This window comes from Antennarius striatus, chromosome 19 (genome assembly GCF_040054535.1).
Source record: "Antennarius striatus isolate MH-2024 chromosome 19, ASM4005453v1, whole genome shotgun sequence".
Taxonomy (NCBI): Eukaryota; Metazoa; Chordata; class Actinopteri; order Lophiiformes; family Antennariidae; genus Antennarius; species Antennarius striatus.
This window is the reverse complement of record NC_090794.1, coordinates 1681730-1699376: the sequence shown is the minus strand read 5'-3', so window position 1 is coordinate 1699376 and position 17647 is coordinate 1681730. Positions and strand designations below refer to the sequence as shown.

At 46.0% G+C, this 17647-nt stretch overlaps 1 protein-coding gene across 1 annotated transcript in view; it reads left to right on the top strand.

Annotated features, from left to right (window-relative positions):
- The window catches only part of LOC137613564 (glutamate receptor ionotropic, kainate 2-like), a 60189-nt gene extending 46560 nt beyond the window's left edge, over positions 1-13629 (top strand). The window contains exons 11-16 of the mRNA XM_068342891.1: positions 281-504; positions 3865-3983; positions 4789-5006; positions 6343-6568; positions 10497-10747; positions 13436-13629. Coding sequence (XP_068198992.1) covers positions 281-504; positions 3865-3983; positions 4789-5006; positions 6343-6568; positions 10497-10747; positions 13436-13600 — 1203 coding nt within the window. The 3' untranslated portion in view covers positions 13601-13629. The remainder of the gene's footprint in view (positions 1-280; positions 505-3864; positions 3984-4788; positions 5007-6342; positions 6569-10496; positions 10748-13435) is intronic.
- Positions 13630-17647: the final 4018 nt, after the last annotated feature.

The window sequence follows — 17647 nt, the reverse complement described above, 5'->3', positions numbered from 1 at the left end:
TAAATCCCAAAATTGCCTTCTTCGTGAGTCACCCCTGACGCCACACAGAGCAGATCATACGTACGCCAGAACCAACCGCCGCTACCTGCTAATCTAGCCGAACTAATAGCCCCCGCTATTCTCCCTCCTTCCTCCCGTACGTATCGACCGGGAACGTCGTTGACAGGAATCAGATCTTAATTCGATTGGGTGTTTTTTTTATTGGTGGACTCAAACACCTCACCCCCCCGCCCCACCCCCCACCTCCACTCTTCACTGCGCCTCTATTATCTCGTTGCAGAAAGCCGACCTGGCGGTGGCGCCTCTGGCCATCACCTACGTCCGCGAGAAGGTCATCGACTTCTCCAAGCCCTTCATGACGCTGGGGATAAGTATCCTGTACCGCAAGCCCAACGGCACCAACCCGGGGGTGTTCTCCTTCCTCAACCCCCTCTCGCCTGATATCTGGATGTATATTCTGCTGGCTTGCTTGGGTGTCAGTTGTGTGCTGTTTGTCATAGCCAGGTAACACGCCACCCCACCCCTTCCCTTCCTCTTCCCTAACTGTTTGCCTGTTCCGCTAACTCGTGGCAGTCGCTCCCTCCGGACCCGACGGGGAAAAATCCATTCGCTGAAAATCATCAAGATGTGACTGGTGGAGAAAAAAAACAAAAAAAACGTTAAAAAAACAAAAAAAAACAAGTAGAACTGCACACGAGGCGGCGCGTCGCTTTTTATTCTCTCAACGAAAGAATAACAAACTTTAAGTGTTTTTATGTGCTTTACATCACTCCTCATTTTTCAAAACAAACCAGAGCTTTTAACAGCCCCTTAAATGCAGTTTTGAGGAATAAGAAAATTCCCACGCCCGCCACTGGTACTTGAACTCACCGCCTAGAAATAGGAAAGTCGTCGATTTCAGCTTCGTTTTTCTTTGTTTTTTTTCGTTTCGTTTGGATGGAATTTTTTTTTTAGAATAAATGTTTATTCTATGACAGTAAATAAACAAACAAAAAACAAAACAAACGATGAGCTGATTCGTCGTTTTATGCAACATTACGTATCCGACGTTGTTGTTACACATATCTTGATGAACCCACCTTCCAACGCCCTCCCCCTTCTCCCACCACCCCTCCCACACCCGATGCATGACGGATGTCGATGTGTGTGTTTAACCCCCGGGGGGCCTCCTCTTCCTCGGCGCTTCAACGGATGTTACCGGCAAAATGATCACACCAGAGGGAAGCGGCAACTGTCACCTAAGTGAGCTCAGAATATGCAAATTAGCCCCTTTTTTTGTTTCCCACGGTTGGTCAGGGTAAGTGATTAGCATGCAATTATACATCGATACTCTCCTGCTTGTAATTAATTGACCTCAAAACGACTCGGTTATTATATTTTTGCATGCGTCTCAGATGCTTTTTTGTTGCCGTAAATAGAGCTTGTCTTCACGCTACGCCACCGGGAAAAAAAAAAAAGAATTCAGCCAAGTTTACATCTGTTTTCTGCAGTTCGCTGAGCTGGTTCTCTCATAATTGTAGTATTGATTGCTCCGCCGCTGATTGATTGGCCAATTCCCCAAATGCGAAGTATATTATTTTCTTTAATCCCCTGCAAATGGAGTGAGTGGAGGGAGCTTATAAAGGCCTAGTTTTGCACAATAAAACACTAAACACCTCAATCTCACCAGGGATTCATGTCTTTCAACTGCTTCCCACTCACATGTGCATGTGCACCCCCCCTACACACACACACACACACACACACACACACCCTGACTAAATGAGCTATCTGGTTTCAGGCGCCAGAGAGAGATGCATTTCGCTCAGTGGTTCCTTCCATCTCTGTTTGTGGTTTAAATTGATTCCTCTCGTTATTAGCGATACAAATGATCTTCCAACCCTTTTCACGCGTCCGGCGCGAAAAATCGATTATTTAAATTGAATTAGAACGCGGTTACAAGATGTTATAGTTGGTTTTTTTGCGCCGCACTTCCATGGCTTCGCCCAGCCCCGCCCCGCCCTGACACGGAGAGGGTAACCGAAGCCGACGGACGCTTAACGGAGGGAGCCGGTGGTGTTATTGCGATCGAGATGGGGGGAGGGAGGGAAGCGGGATCTCTTTAGGATTCTGCTGGCGGTTCGGCTTGTCCCCCGCGCTCAGTGTGAGGAGGTGACCTTACGTCCTCCTGTTTCACATCGCCTTCTTCCTGGTGATCGGTGTGCAGAACATGGCCCGCAGGAATAAAGGCCGGCTGCAGGCAAAGGTCGTGCAAAGGATCCATCTATGCAGTGTGTGTGTGTGTGTGTGTGTGTGTGTGTGTGTGTGTGTGTGTGTGTGTGTGTGTGTGGTACGGATTCACACACATTTCCACTAACCTAACCTTTCGCACGTCACCCCGCAAACTCGCTTCAGGCTGCAACTTCGACATTCTATGAAAATGTCTGACAACAATATCCATAAATCATCACAAACAAATATTTGACTTTGGGATGGATTTGCGTGTTTGCACATTCGTCGCCGTCACCGACGACGACGACGACGACAGCACGCCAACGCGGATGAAAAAAAAACAAGAAACACACGCAAACATCCACGCGCCGCAGGCTCCGCCGTCAAAAACCACACACACACACACTCACACACACACACACACACACACACGCGGCGTATCAGACATCTCCGCCAGGCCGATTTGTCATTTCTGTTGTGTGGTTTCAAGGATACGCAGCTCATTGACATTCGAGCAAATCAGGCGTCGTGATGCGGCTGACAGGAAGATGCATACTGTGTCGCCGCTGCCGCCGCCGCCGCGTCCACGTAGGTGACTCTCAACGAGGGGAGGCGGCGGGGCGTCTATGACAAAAGTGTTGCCGCATTCGTGATGCTGGTAGAACCCGATTGTTAATTAGGCTGATGCAACGGCGACGTAAGCGAGTGATGACATTTCTTCACGCGGATGGGCTTCTTGGCGATAGAAATAACCGTTCAGTTGGGTAATGTGACACACAGCTGCACGTATGTACGCGTGTACGTATGTATGCACCTCTGAAAAAGCACAGCTGACAAATGACATCACATTCCGGCACAGCCTGAACCTTTGAGACTCGCCGCGCCGCCCTTATTAGCATGCAGCGTGTCGTAGCCGCTAAACCGCCTCACCTGATGGGCCCCTCAACTCCTGCATAAGCAATGTTCCCCCTATCACCCTCTTCAGCACAAACTCAATCACGGCGCCGATGCTTAACGCTAACCCAATCACCCCACGCTAATTCCGTGCCACTTTTGCTTAGGATAATAAATGACAAATGTCCACGAATGACCTGAAGACACTGACAATCAGCCGGCGATGCTGCGGCGAGGAAGGGAAAGGCGTAAAGGGGGCGAAAAACTCGCAAGGGCGGGGAAGCGAAGGCAATCTGTGGGGAAATGAGGTGTAGGCTGCTGGTGTGAGACGAGATGAAGGTGTGGAAAAAGACAGAAAATGAAAGACGAGTAGAGACGTCGGCGCCTGGCCGGCAATGGGGGGAGAGTCTGGTAACGGCGCCTGAGTCAGTGAATCCCAATGAGCTCCGGAGATAATTACGCTCCGGGACATTATCACCAGTGACAGTGTTATTCCATCCTATTGATCTGTTCTCACAATAAACTGATGGCATTTGAATATGCCAATAAGTTGATCTCCACAAAAGCCAGGATGATTTGCTTTCGTCTCGGCGAGAAGCTCCCGACCCAGAGGCCATAACACAGGATTCCTACACATTTACATTCCCTTTGCTACCGCTTGCAATGTCTTGAAATATATATTTAATCTGCACCAGGGAACACGCTGTTCTTTGCTTTGTGCTGACATAACCGTCTCTTTGCTCTCTCTCCTCTTTATAGGTTTAGCCCTTACGAGTGGTACAACCCGCATCCGTGCAACCCGGACTCGGATGTGGTGGAAAACAATTTTACGCTGCTCAATAGTTTCTGGTTTGGCGTTGGGGCTCTCATGCAGCAAGGTAGTTGCCTCAGTCTGTGGCTGGTGTTGCTCTGTGGAGCTTGGAGCTCTCTGGATCCCACTGTCTCTGCGGGGTTGGTTGTTTTATTCAAGCCAGTGGCAACGGAGAGAGACCTGGGAGGCTTTTCGCGGCTGGGGAGGAAGAAGTCAGTGTGAATGTGTTTGTAAAGTTTTTTCGCAGGAACTGCATGGTAGGCGTGTGTAGAACTCACACAACTTCAAGAAAAGTACCCTGAAATAGAGATTGCGATCGATTGGGGTTAACGGCAGTTTAACTACGCCATACCCAGGGTCTCCTCCTCTTGCCCTTGGCCCATCGACACCCAGAAGGCAGTGGGGTGTGGAGTCGGGATGTGAGGTTACCTTGGGTGCATGACCCTCTGGCCCAAAACAGCCCGTCACCTCTCCACACGATCGATATTCAATGTTCTTGATTTGAGGTGATTGATTGGCGCTAACTCCTTGTTCTCAGGAGACGTTTTAAATAGCATCTTTTAATTCTTTTTCCCCAAGTCATCATTTCATTATTTCCTGGCTGACGACCGAGACAGGATAGTTTGACTCGTTTGAAATCCGACTGTCATCTCGTTCTGAGAGCCCTCTCCAGAGATTTGCGCTTGAAGCGAGCGGCACGTCTGCCTGAGCTGAAGGCAGGGCTCTTGAAACGAGTTTGAGCACTTTAAAAGGAACTAATCTTGCTTGCATACATGTTAAAAATAAACTACAATTGAATTCAAGATTAGAATCATAATGAGATGAATACATTTGCGGCGTATCGTTCACTCCTGCTGCCTCCCTCACACCAGGCTCGGAGCTCATGCCCAAGGCCCTTTCGACTCGAATAGTGGGAGGCATCTGGTGGTTCTTCACCCTCATTATCATTTCCTCATACACGGCCAACTTGGCCGCCTTCCTCACCGTGGAGAGGATGGAGTCGCCGATCGACTCAGCCGACGATTTGGCCAAGCAAACAAAGATCCTGTATGGCGTGGTAGAGGACGGCGCCACCATGACCTTCTTCAAGGTACGTGGGCGTGCCAGGGAGTTTACAGGGTGGTTTATGAGGGGTTGTCCTTTCTCGCTAATTAAAGTTAGGATGCTGCTGTGGCTCGTTTCGTAATCCGGGCAAGTTTTTGAGCTGCTGCTGTTTGTCGTTAATGGGACTAGAGAGTAAATTCGAGAAAAAAAAATAGCCAAATGAAACCACGCTGTCTAGGGAGCCAAAAAGAAGGGCAACTGTGTTTTAATTTAACAGTAACGCGGGAGAGATTCTAAGGTGCGACAGTCTTCATCAAGTTGGTTACGTTTGTGGCTTGTTTCGTAATCCTGAGAGTTTTTGAGCTGCTGCTTTTTGTCATTAATGGGACTAGAGAGTACGTTCACAACATAGCCAAACGAAACCACATTGTTCTAGGGAGGCAAAAAGAAGAACAACCGTGTTTTAATTCAATAGCAATGCAGGAAAGGTTCTAAGGTGTGATAGTCTTCATCAAGTTGGTCACCCTGGTGCCTCGTTTCGTAATCCTGAGAGTTTTTGAGCCGCTGTTTTTGTTGTTAATTCGACTGGAGAATATGTTCGCAACATAGTCAAACGAAATCACGTTTTTCTAGGCAGCCAAAAAGAAGGGCAACCGTGTTTTAATCCAACAGCTGGGAAAGATTCTAAGGTGTGCAAGTGTTCATCAAGTTGGTCACCTTGACCACCAGGTCTCCTTCTTTCAGTTCCCACAATATGTAAAAACGATCTGCTGCCAAAACATGTAGAAGGCGACGTCGTCCAGTGTTGTAAATGCCCTTTCAATTAATGTTCATGCTGACCTTGAAGCAGCCCAGGCTGTATATTTCCTGCATGCTTCACATTAGAAGCCACACCCACCTTTGTTCGCCAGCTGAAGCCTTTAGATGTGTTGAGGACATCGGAGACTAGAAGACGCTGGATTTAAATTCACTTATTGTGAATAAATAAAGTTTTGTAAGCAGGAAGTCCAAACTTTTTCTCAGAAAACTGTTTCTTTATTTCCTCTGTTGATGAGGAAGATCTGAAAGAGGAAGAGGTTATGTGATGGCCCTGTGTGTTTATTGGTTTGTCTGCAAAATATCAGGAAAAGCGTCGACAGATTTGATTACATTTTTGTGACGGGTTGCGTTAGATCCAAAGAAGAGAGGAGTAAAAATAGGCCAAACAAAACCCAACAAAGACGAATCTGAGTCGTTCAAATTCAACCAATTGCCAGAAAAGGGATAAAACAGCACCCCCTTGAGGAATAATCAAATAATCCACATCATGGATTTCCAGGTTGTTTTCCAGGTTGATCTGCCACCGCCGCCACTAATCTCCTCCCAACTTTGGTGTCTTGTAGAAAACAAAAATCTCCACCTACGACAAGATGTGGGAGTTCATGAACAGCAGGAGGCAATCCGTGATGGTCAAGAACGTGGACGAGGGGATCCAGCGGGTCCTGACCTCGGACTACGCCTTCCTCATGGAGTCCACCACCATCGAGTTCGTCACCCAACGCAACTGCAACCTCACCCAAGTCGGAGGCCTGATAGACTCCAAAGCCTACGGAGTGGGAACGCCTATGGGTAAATATTCCTGCTCCGTATGCGTAGGGAAGCTTTATTATTCCAGAGCGTGATGCTACAGATACCATGTGACAGATAAAGGTATGCGGCGCAGATGATGGATAACACGCCGAGAACAGAAAGGACCTTTATTGATGGGGTCGCTGGTGTAATGGTTGAACAGCAGGAGATCCAAGAGTAATGAAAAGCGAATGGTTGAATTTATGGATAAGGTTAAAAAGTGCCCGGGGCGCAGGGCTCCGCTCAAGCTCTAGCTTAGCAAAGGAGGGGTTTTTTTCTAGCTTAAAAGATTTTCTCTCAGGATTTTTTGCTGCCGAGCGCAGAATGAACCGGGCTCAAACAACTTTCAGAAATACTTCTAATGGCGTGTTTTGGAAGCAAAGATGCGACCGCAAAACTGTAAAACAATCCCGCAAATTGTCCAGGAAGTGCGACTCATCGACGTTAAATGGTATCTGAGCGTTAAACTGCAACAACAAAGCGTTTTCAAGGAGCATAAAAAGTCGCTTTTCCACTTCCTGCTCGCGTAATCCCACACTTTAAAGCGCCGCCATCCTTCCGGATGCGCTCGACGAGGTGAAACCGTCAAAAGTGACGTTTTCTTTAGTTTAAAACTTTCCCCTTTTGTGTTGTATAACAAACAGTTTCTCCACATGTTAGGTCTCCGTCAGGGGCGATAAACGTTTAACCGACAACCCCGGCGCTCCGCGGGGTTGGCGTTGACTCCAATCCCGCTGTCACGGAGGTTATAGCGTTCCTGACGAGGCCGGGGAGAGCGCCACAACCAGCCGTAATAGCCACATCTATCATCAGTGAAATGAAGACCATCAAAGTAAGGAGGATTAATTCTGGCCACCCACATCTGGATCCGGCTACCGCTGATGAGTCCAGGGCAGTTATGGATCTACAGGGATGGCGTGATCGCCGTGGCCGTAACCAAGCTGAGGCGATGCGGTGAAATATGGCCCCGCTGTGGCTCTTTAAGTGCAGCAGTACTTACACCATTGCCCTTGAAATAGACACACAGGCCTGGAGCGTGGACCCGTTCTATTTTCATTCGCACTGTATTATAGTGCATCGAATATGCGACTGCAAAACATATCCCGGCCCGCTTTAATTCCACCATAATTGGTTTAGCATTGGAAAGCATGGAAAATAATGATTAAAAGTGTCTCGCTTTCAAAGTTATTACCGCCCACCAACTCGTTTCAGTCTCTAAACCTGATGTTCATGGCTCAATATTTCAGAAATAAAACTCATCTCATCCTCCTCAATGTTTCCTCTGCAATAGACGAGGTCTGCTGACGTTTAATCGCTTCGTCAATTCACTGCCAGCTCTGTTTTCGTGCCAGCGGTCATCGTGGAGATATTTTACTTCGTGGAGGTGTCTCCTTGTTCGCGTATCCCAAAACCATCATGAGCAGAGGTGTAAGGTTTGAGACACAGGCGCTTCATATGGAAGCGCCTGTGTCTCAAGAACGAGGGATAAACATTTAACCGACAACATGTTGCTAGTTAAAAGGAAATCATTTTTAACCAGCAGTTAACATGGACACAGGCACTTCAGCTGGAAGCACCTGTGTCTCAAATGTTCCACCTCTGTTCTTGATGTTTTTGGGATATGCAGACAGGAAGTGGTGATTAACATTCAACGGACAATGTGTTGCTCGTTAACAGCGCCAGTGTTTTGGTATTGAGACACAGGTGCTTCAGATGGAAGCACCTGTGTCTCAAATGTTCCACCTCTGCCCCTGATGGTTTTGGGATATGCAAACAAGAAGGTGTGATAAACATTTAAGCGACAATGTGTTGCTGGTTAAGAGGAATTTGTTTTAACCAGCAGCTAAACCTGTAGGCTAATGTTGAGACACAGGTGCTTCAGATGGAAGCGCCTGTGGCTCAAACGTGGGATATGCAGACCAGAAGAGGTGATAAACATTTAGCCGACAACATCTTCTAGTTAAAAGGAAGTTGTTTAATCAGCAGCTACCATTGAGACACAGGCGCTTAAGATGGAAGCGCCTGTGTCTCAACGTTCCACCTCTTCTCCTGATGGTTTTGGGATATACAGACAAGAAGGGGTGATTTAAGGGGTGAACATTTAACCGACAACCTGGTGGTTCCATCTGAAGCACCTGTGTCTCAATGTTAGCGATAGCTTTAGCTGCTGGTTAAAATGACTTCCTGTGGATGATCTATTCAGTCTTAGAGAACATTAGCAAGCAAAACTGAGACGTGACGTCTCTAAATACCCCCCCCCCCATCCCTGATGGAGACCTCATCCTCCGTATCTTCCTCTCAACTCAGAACTTCCTCCTCAACACAAACAACACGCTCCCTGTGGGGCAGTTGAGGCAATAAAACCGGATCCTGGGGTGTAATAAACCTCAGCATCTCGCCGTTTGTCGCTTTTCCAACGCGTCCCTGTTCCCAAAACTGAAATGCGTCATCCGAAGCCATCGACTTAAACTGTGATCATTTTAATATCTGCGGCCAGACGGGGCGGGGGTGATGGATGTCCTCTGGTGTTGAACATCTGTCAGGTCGTTACGTATGCGCAGCATGTAAAAAGCGACACGCTTTTTCTTTTTTTTTTTCTTTCCACGCGCCCGGGCCCCCGCTCGTCCTCCTCTCCAAGGACCCATCCTATTAGCATTTATCCAAGGCCTGCTTTGTTAGGCCGTCATTAATCATTTGAAATATGAGCAGAGCAAGAATCGGGGGACTCGGATTCTTGATAGATCCCTCATCTTCAGATGAAGCAAGCATATGTTTTTTTAAAAAGCTTGTACGCAAGCGTGCCGTCAGAAAAAAAACAAAAAAAAGCAGCACGGGCGCGTGCAGGCGCATGGATGAATGGATGTGTCTTGCTGCGCCGCTGCCTCGCCGTGCGCGTCACGAGGAGCGGGAATAGAAAGGCAAACTAATGCGATGTTCAAAAACCAGCAGCACTTTGTGTAATTCACCAGTTTTTTTTTTCTTTATCTATTAATGCCCCCCCCCCCCCATCCTTTGTCAGTCTAAATACACAGAGTCATGGAGATGAAAGGATGATGGATGGCAATAGAAGAATGATAGATGACACAGAAAGGGAATCAACTAAAGGGGCTGACAGGCAAAACTGCGCCAGAGCAAAAGACAAAGTGATGCTACCTGCTACCCGGGGCACAAAATGTTCCCCCATCTTCACCAAAAAATGACTTCTGGAACGGCGGCGCTGTGAAAACTCCTCCTACTTTTTTTTTTTTTTAAGTCGCTCTGAATCTGAATAGGAGTCCGGAAATGGAATTGCGCAACCAGGGCGTCGTTATTTATGCGCGGCGTAATCACATAAGTGCTCTAACAAGCTTTTAAAAGCACTTTATAAATGAAACATGAACACTCTCTCGTGGGGGGGGGGTCGTAATGGTTCTTACCCTAGAAGGGGCAGAACACCCCCCCACCCCCACCCCCACCTCCACCTTTGAACGCGCTGTCACCCGTCTCAACAGATGCGTAAAAATACCCTGATGGCGCTCGACCCTATCTCAGATACGCACTTGTAATCCCAGAGCGCGAAAAGCGCCGTGTTGATGCGCCACCTGCTGGGTTTCTCTTGTTCCTCCTCCTCCTTGATGGCATTTGGAAGCTTTTTTTTTTTTTTTTTTGCGCAAATGGCGGCTAATGCGTCAAAATCAACCGCAACTCTTCTCCCACGAAGCCAAGTCGCATTATAATCCAACACACACACACACCACAAAGAGGAGGGAGAATTTTTTCGGAATCACTCTGTGAATATAGGGATTAGCGGGATTTGGAGGACTTACATACAAAAAATAAATATATAAGTGGAATAACTCCCGCAGAGCCGACGACAATAACGCGACAGGTTACGTGTTTTTTGTTGGGGATTTTTCATGCCCACTCGAGTAACGACTGTCGTCACCAGGCTCTCCGTACCGAGACAAGATCACCATCGCCATCCTGCAGCTGCAGGAGGAAGGGAAGCTGCACATGATGAAGGAGAAGTGGTGGAGGGGCAACGGCTGTCCCGAGGAGGAGAGCAAGGAGGCCAGCGCGCTGGGGGTGCAGAACATTGGCGGGATCTTCATCGTCCTGGCCGCCGGGCTGGTGCTGTCCGTGTTCGTGGCCGTGGGGGAGGTTCTGTACAAGTCCAAGCAGAACGCACAGCTGGAGAAGGTACTGGAGTGGGGGGGTCGAGAGGGGTTTAGGTTTCATCAACACCAGCAGTCCGTTTTAATTCAATTACACTGACAGAATGTCTGTCCTCAGGGTTTCTTGGATCAACCTCTTTATCTGGAGATGCTCCAAAAAGTCTATTTTTGGAGAACCCGTGAGGAGCCATCAAGTGGTTCATGCATAATTGATTAAAAAATGGTGAAATCCAGCAATCTCACGGTGATAAAGGAAACAAAATCATGTCCAAACCTGCTGAAAAAGAATCATTCCAGTAGTTTTTAACTTTAAAATAAATGTATAATCATGGAACATTTTTGCAGTTAAAAGGTAAACAAGGCAGTAAATAACATTAACAATAATAACAAGATTTATTCTTCACATTTTTTGGGATTTCTTTTTTTATTTTATAACCTGTCCCTGTTCTCTAGACTCCTATAATCTGCTTTTACATGTCAGCAGCTGCAGATTGAGACTGATCTTCCCTTTAAAACACATTAAAATAAGATAATAATGAACCTTTAAACCAGAGACTCATGCAGCGTATGTTACAGTAATCCCTCGTTACTTGCTGTTAATGCGTTCCAGGACCCGCAAAAAACAGCAATACAGCGACAAACTATTTATTTTATTATTTACGGTAATGCATTTATGAACCCTCCACATACTGATATTAAAGTATTTTCTGGACTAAAAGGCACACCTTCAACGAATGGGCTATTTTAAACCTCTTTCCATATATAAGATGCATTATAGTGCGGAAAATACTGTAGCTGTAGTGCGGAAAATACTGTAGCTTCTATCTGTGTTACCTTCTCCCACACTCTGAAAGGCTGTTTAAAGCAGTTTTGTATTAAAGAAAAGTGTTTCTTTAATACAAGGACGCTGTCAGCCAATAGCATGCACATACGGTATCACGTGACTACCTACTAGTGCATCTTGAAGCGTGAATAAGCGAGGGATTACTATACTACAGATCCTCCAGTCTGTCCCTGCTCCCGATGCCTTTTACTGCTCTTTGACTCGTAGGAGGACGTTTCCAGATTATTGTGAAAGTCCGTCCGATGGCGCCTTTTAATTATTTACGTCTCCAGAATTAGCACAGTGCAGCAGCGTGTAACTTTATTGCAATAGTAATTGGTTTCTGCCTCTGTTTTTTTTCCACGCTCTGCATATATTTCACAGCTTATCTTAGCCGTCATTAATCAAGACCCGCAAGACTGGGTGACAATATTCAGATAATTTGCAAATACCACCGTCTGCCAAGGTGCGAGTAATTTACATGCCGACAACAAGCCTCTCCTTCTTTATTTTCTTTTGCTGTCAACCCCCCCATCCTAACATCATTTTTTACCCCCCTTTTCTCTCCATCATTCTGTAATCCATATCCATCCACCTTGTTTTCCAACATTTCTTTTTTCCCCGTTTCCTGCCCTCCCCTCTCTTCCAGTAATCACTCATCTTCCCCAAGTATACAGATATTACACACACACACACACACACACACACACACACACACACACACACACACACACACACACACACACACACACACACACACACACATAAAAGCAGGGTGAATAAAACCACCTACAGATCTCTCACACCTCCGCTCACATTCAAACAGAAAAGCACTTGACTGGTTTCTCTTCTCTTTCAGATCTCCTCTCTTGATTCGAATTAGATTTTTATAATCTCACCGTGAATACGAGGGATTTCTCTCGGTGCCCGAGCGCGCTGACATTATATAGGATTTCACACTACAGTACATACATAATGCAGCGACAACAGGGGCTCACATTACGGGGGTTACGTAACGCGTGTTGCTGCGTGGCGGATTTACTCGTTTGAAAGAAGGAACCAATATTTTTGGATTTAATCTGCTGAATTGGATATTTTGTCCTCCACTCAGTTCCTTTATATTTTCTGCTGGCAAAGCCGACATTGTAAATGTTTCTATTTGTTCTTGGCAGAGTATAAAAGACTCCGAGGCCGCATTTAGATCTTGGTGGAGAATCTGGGACACCTCAGACCTTATTATTGTACGTTGAATTATTGCTACTTAATCATTAGCAAAGACGGAAATTAAATACCGCTGCCCTATTTTATTTTTTCCCCCCGTATATATACAGTTTTGGAGATTTGAAACTTTACACAAATCAAAACTTTCCAAAACCAAAGCAAGTTAATTCAAAGCAGGAATCTTCTGTCCCAACCAATAGGTTGTGTTTGTGTGTGTTACTGTAATTACAGATTATAATCCCTTTGTCATTAGATAAGGCCTCTATAAATAAATCTGGCTTAATCGTGACATAATTACACGCTACGGACACACCTAGACGTGTAATGTTGTTTGCTTACGCTTGGGAGCTATTTGTTTTCTCGCTTACGTGTCCACATACTTTTGGCCATGGATGGGAGCAGAGTTCTGGAGGTGGAGAAACCATCTTTGGGATTTATTCATTTATTTTTCATAGTTTCCGCCTCTTTTATGGGTCATGGGGGTTGCTGGAACCAGTCAGGAATGAGTTGGATATATACGTTGCCCGCGCATTGCGAATTAGCCCGATAAAATATTCTGTCTACGTTCCAATATCCCGTATTTTTAAAAAGCCATTATCGGCTGGGGTTTTCTTTTCGCTGGAGTTTGGAGTTTAACTTTTTTCCTCTCTTTCCTGTTTCCCTCTGCAGCGATCATTCTGCAGCGCCATGATGGATGAGCTCCGCGTGTCTCTGAAGTGCCAACGCCGTCTGAAACAGAAGCCTCAGCCGCCCGTCATCGTTAAGACGGAGGAGGTCATTAACATGCACACGTTCAACGACAGGAGACTCCCAGGAAAGGAAACCATGGCGTGAACGCCTGATGCACGCCACCCTCCAATTAAAACCACGGAGGGTTGACCGGGGGTGGGGGGGGTAGGGTGGTAGGGGGACGGGTGGGAGGGTGGGTTGGGGATGGAGAATCAAATTAACGCTGACTTAACCCTTAACGGCGGACTGAGGTCAGTCAGAACCCTCTCGCTTACGTAGACAGATGTTTCCTGTGGAAATACCGATACCTGGACGACGTCACCGGAATGACGTCCGACTGACGCTGGAGGGGAAAAACTCTTTACGGCATGTAAATGACAAAGGATCCAAGCAGGTTGGGGAGAAAACTAAAGTCCGGTCCAGACTCCAAGTGGAATTCAAATGATAAAAATAATAATAAAACACCCACGCATACGTTTTAATTTGACGCCTGTCCAAGAAGGGAAGACTCTAGTGTGACCAATGTAGTTTTTCTGTTGATGTCAACGCCCCTTTTGTCTTACCTCCATGTGTGTGCGCCACCCACCCCCCATCTGCCCCCTTACCCTTCAGTGGTTTCTTTCAAACGATTTGACCAATCAAGCCAACAAAAGGAGCACTAGTCGGTGCCAAACGGTTTGCTATGAACCCATGTATAGAAGTGATGTTTAGTTGGGGGTATCTTTCCCGACCTTGTCAAGACCCCCATTGTTTTCTTCTGTAACGCCTTTCTTGTGCCAAAGTTCTGCCACTGTAAAAGAACTTTCTACCATGCCTGTTACGTTCAGAGCCTCTATGAACAATGTACACTGTCGACGTCTTTCATCGTAATCCGACCTCATGCGGTTGCAGTTTTCACTCTGTATCAGTTGTTGTTTAAAAACGCGGGATTTCTACAAAATGTTTGTTTTTGTACAAGAACAAGAAGTTTTGTAGTACTTTGTATCATGGTAGCCACTCATGTGGATAAAAATATGTAGCAGATACTAACTGAACCCTGAAATTCTGTCAACAGTCGGCGACAGGGCGTCAAACTCTGCTGTGTAGGGTGCATTTCGCTCATCGATGAGAGCTTTTTGTCCGACGGTGCGGTGGGGCCATCTTTACGTACTGGGACCATGTGACGGATCAGGCTGATGAAAGTGGGAAAACGGGAAGGCGCTTCGGTCAGCAAAGTCCTGCTGACACCAAATGTGGTTGAACTATTAGCATTTCTGATGACTCAACAAGGTGCTTGTCACTCGTGTTAAAGATATGTGACATTGTCAGGCTACTACCACGCTACGTGTTCACACTAAAAGACTGTAAGAAGCAGCTTTAAAAAAAAAAGACCGGAAGAAGAAAAGAAGTTTGAGGAAAAAAGATGCTTGAATTGGCCTTGAAGAAATTCCAACTGGTGGCACATTTGGTTGCCGGTTGTTCTCCGTGGGAACACGTGACCTTCGAAATCTACCTTTCCATCTGGGTACCTCTCTCCGCGTTGGAAGACCAAGTCATGATTGAAAGCCCCACAATGGCTATTAAGTGATTTCCCCAATTGCTGCCTCCAAGGTCATGAATTTTGAGCGCCGCTGATGGGCGGCTGGTGAATGTATGTAACAGTGCAGATGCAGTAAATCCCGTGAGGGACTATTGAGCAGCTTTTGAGCAGCTTTCGCTTCCGCACCTGGGCTCGTACACCGGGTGAGGTAACCGCCGCCTGGGATAGGCAGCGCTGATCATTTGTCTGCGGTTGTCTGGTTGTTTTTCTGTGCACACAGTGGTACATTTGGCCCCACGGTACTTCTTGTCTGTCGTCTGCTGTTCCATTTTGTGAAATGACAAGCCGACATGGTGGGGTACATTTACCACTAACCCCTCAATTCCTGTTACTAATGTGTTATTCCCGAGATTTTCAACCGACGAAACAAACGCCGGGGCCAACTCGGGCGATGACATCTCCGCTGTACACAAATCAATTATTTAAAAACCCACGCCATTCCACACGCATTATGGAAACCGACAGGGAAGACACAATCCCGCCACTCATTGGCGCTCTACCAGTGTTGCTTGTCATTTTTCCACGCGGCTAACTCTAGCGGCGCGAGCCGGAGTGATTGAGTACCTGGAAAACATTTATTAGAAACAAACCCAAAGGCTTGGCTGTCCTGTCGAAAACAAATGTGAGCTCATGGGATTTGACATTGATGCAAGGTTTTACAAATAATGTCATTAAAACGTCATCATTGTAGTCCTGCCTTATATCATTCGTGCTCTTTCATGTTCTTTGATTGACAGTAGAGAAGAAGACAGATGAGAGCATCGACTGTTGAGCGCCAAGTCCTGTGATATTCTGGCTCTTCTAATTGATTAAGTGCCCAAAGACGTGATTTGCATTATACAAAGGATGCATTAGGTAATTGCTAGGTTGTTAATTAAATCAAGATTTTAAGCATGTTGAGCGGCTCGGTTTTCCGACCACCTTACCGGTCCCTCCTCCTGGCCGCGGGCCCGGACGCGTCTCGCCGGACTATAGTTCCTGAAATCACCCCTAAGAAATCCAGATGACTGTTTGGATACAGAATTCTGTCTCGCGGTGATCCACAGGAGACTGCACAGCCTGACTTAAAAAAAAAAAAAAAAAAAAAAAAAAGAGCCCGGGAACGCTGCACGCCTTCTCGCTCTGATTTTTCATTGTTTGTTGTTATTTCCCTCCCACAGGCAGCGGCAGGCAGTCAGACAGCTCCGCTTTTCTGACAAGGTTTTCTGCAAGTAATGATGAAAACTGTTTCTGCAGTCCGAGCTCTGCCACCACAACATAAATGGCCACCCTGTCTGCCCTTCCAGATTGACAGGGAAGGTCAGGGTATGCGTCACCGAGCTCAACAGGGACGGTTTAGACCGTCACACTTATTTCCATCATATTAAGTCCTCTTCCTCCTTTTCCTAAGTGGTCATTGCAAAGGTATCCTTGGATAACATCTTGTTCATTAGGCAATTAATGGCCGAGATTGCGTTGTGGACAGAAAATTGCTTTCTGAATGTGACTTTGGTGTGTCATACAGATATTATAAGCTAATAGCACCTGCCAAGGAAGGTTTTATGAAGGAGGAAGTGTACCTCTCAGTTCATTTCCGAGCAGTTTTAATAATTCAAGACTCAAGATCATGTTCTTTTAAACAGATTCTGATTGTTTTTTTTTATTTTAAACAAGCAGCGGAACATGTATTAGTAGAGTCATTACATAGGGCAGGCATGAGTGGCATGTTTTAAATGAGTCTTCTGTCATAGCTACAACAGTTGATGCTGTGTCATTTATTCCCTAACACCGCTTGATGTATTAGATAATTATGGTAACAGAAAAATACAATCAAAAATAGCGTTGCTGTATTGTTTTTGCATTAATTAATCTGAAATAATTGATCGGTCGGTCAACTAGTTAAGTCACATTAAGTCAGCGGTTTCCAACAGAGCAGGTCTGGACGGTACCAACGGGGACTTAGTTACAGTGGTGAGGACAAACTGCATTTACCAGGCAGAAACCTCAGAGTGGACCCTTTGCCTTGAACCTTACAGCGCCCAGAATTCCAGGGATTCTCCCATCCGAACTAACCAGTTCCGACCACGCACAGCTATACCGAGGTTTCACGAGATTGGGGCAGATTCAGAATTGGGGTGGACATCAGACTGAAATATCTCACCCCCCTACCTGATGGATTGCTATCCCACTGATGTTTCCTCTATCACCACCATTAGGTGAACATATTTGAGAGAATTAGTCTGTAGAGGGTATTGGAAAAAATGTTGGATGACATATGGATTAAAAAAATGTATCTTGAGGAGTCTTTTTTCTTCTATATGTTTTCTTGTGGACGAGATGCATAAAGTTGTTGCATTTCAATTAAATTAATTTTTCAACCAAGTTTTGAAATTACTTCCATGTTTTATTTTTCACAATTAAAATACCAAGTAACAGTCAGAGAGTGTGACTTCAAACTCTATAATGGCGATAGTTGTCAAAAGTGCACAAGACTTATCTGACAGTCTGTATCTTTGGAAAAGAAGAAGAAGGTCACTCCATTCCTTCTTGACACTTCGGGGTCCAATTATACGCTGAAAGGGAATCAATTAAGG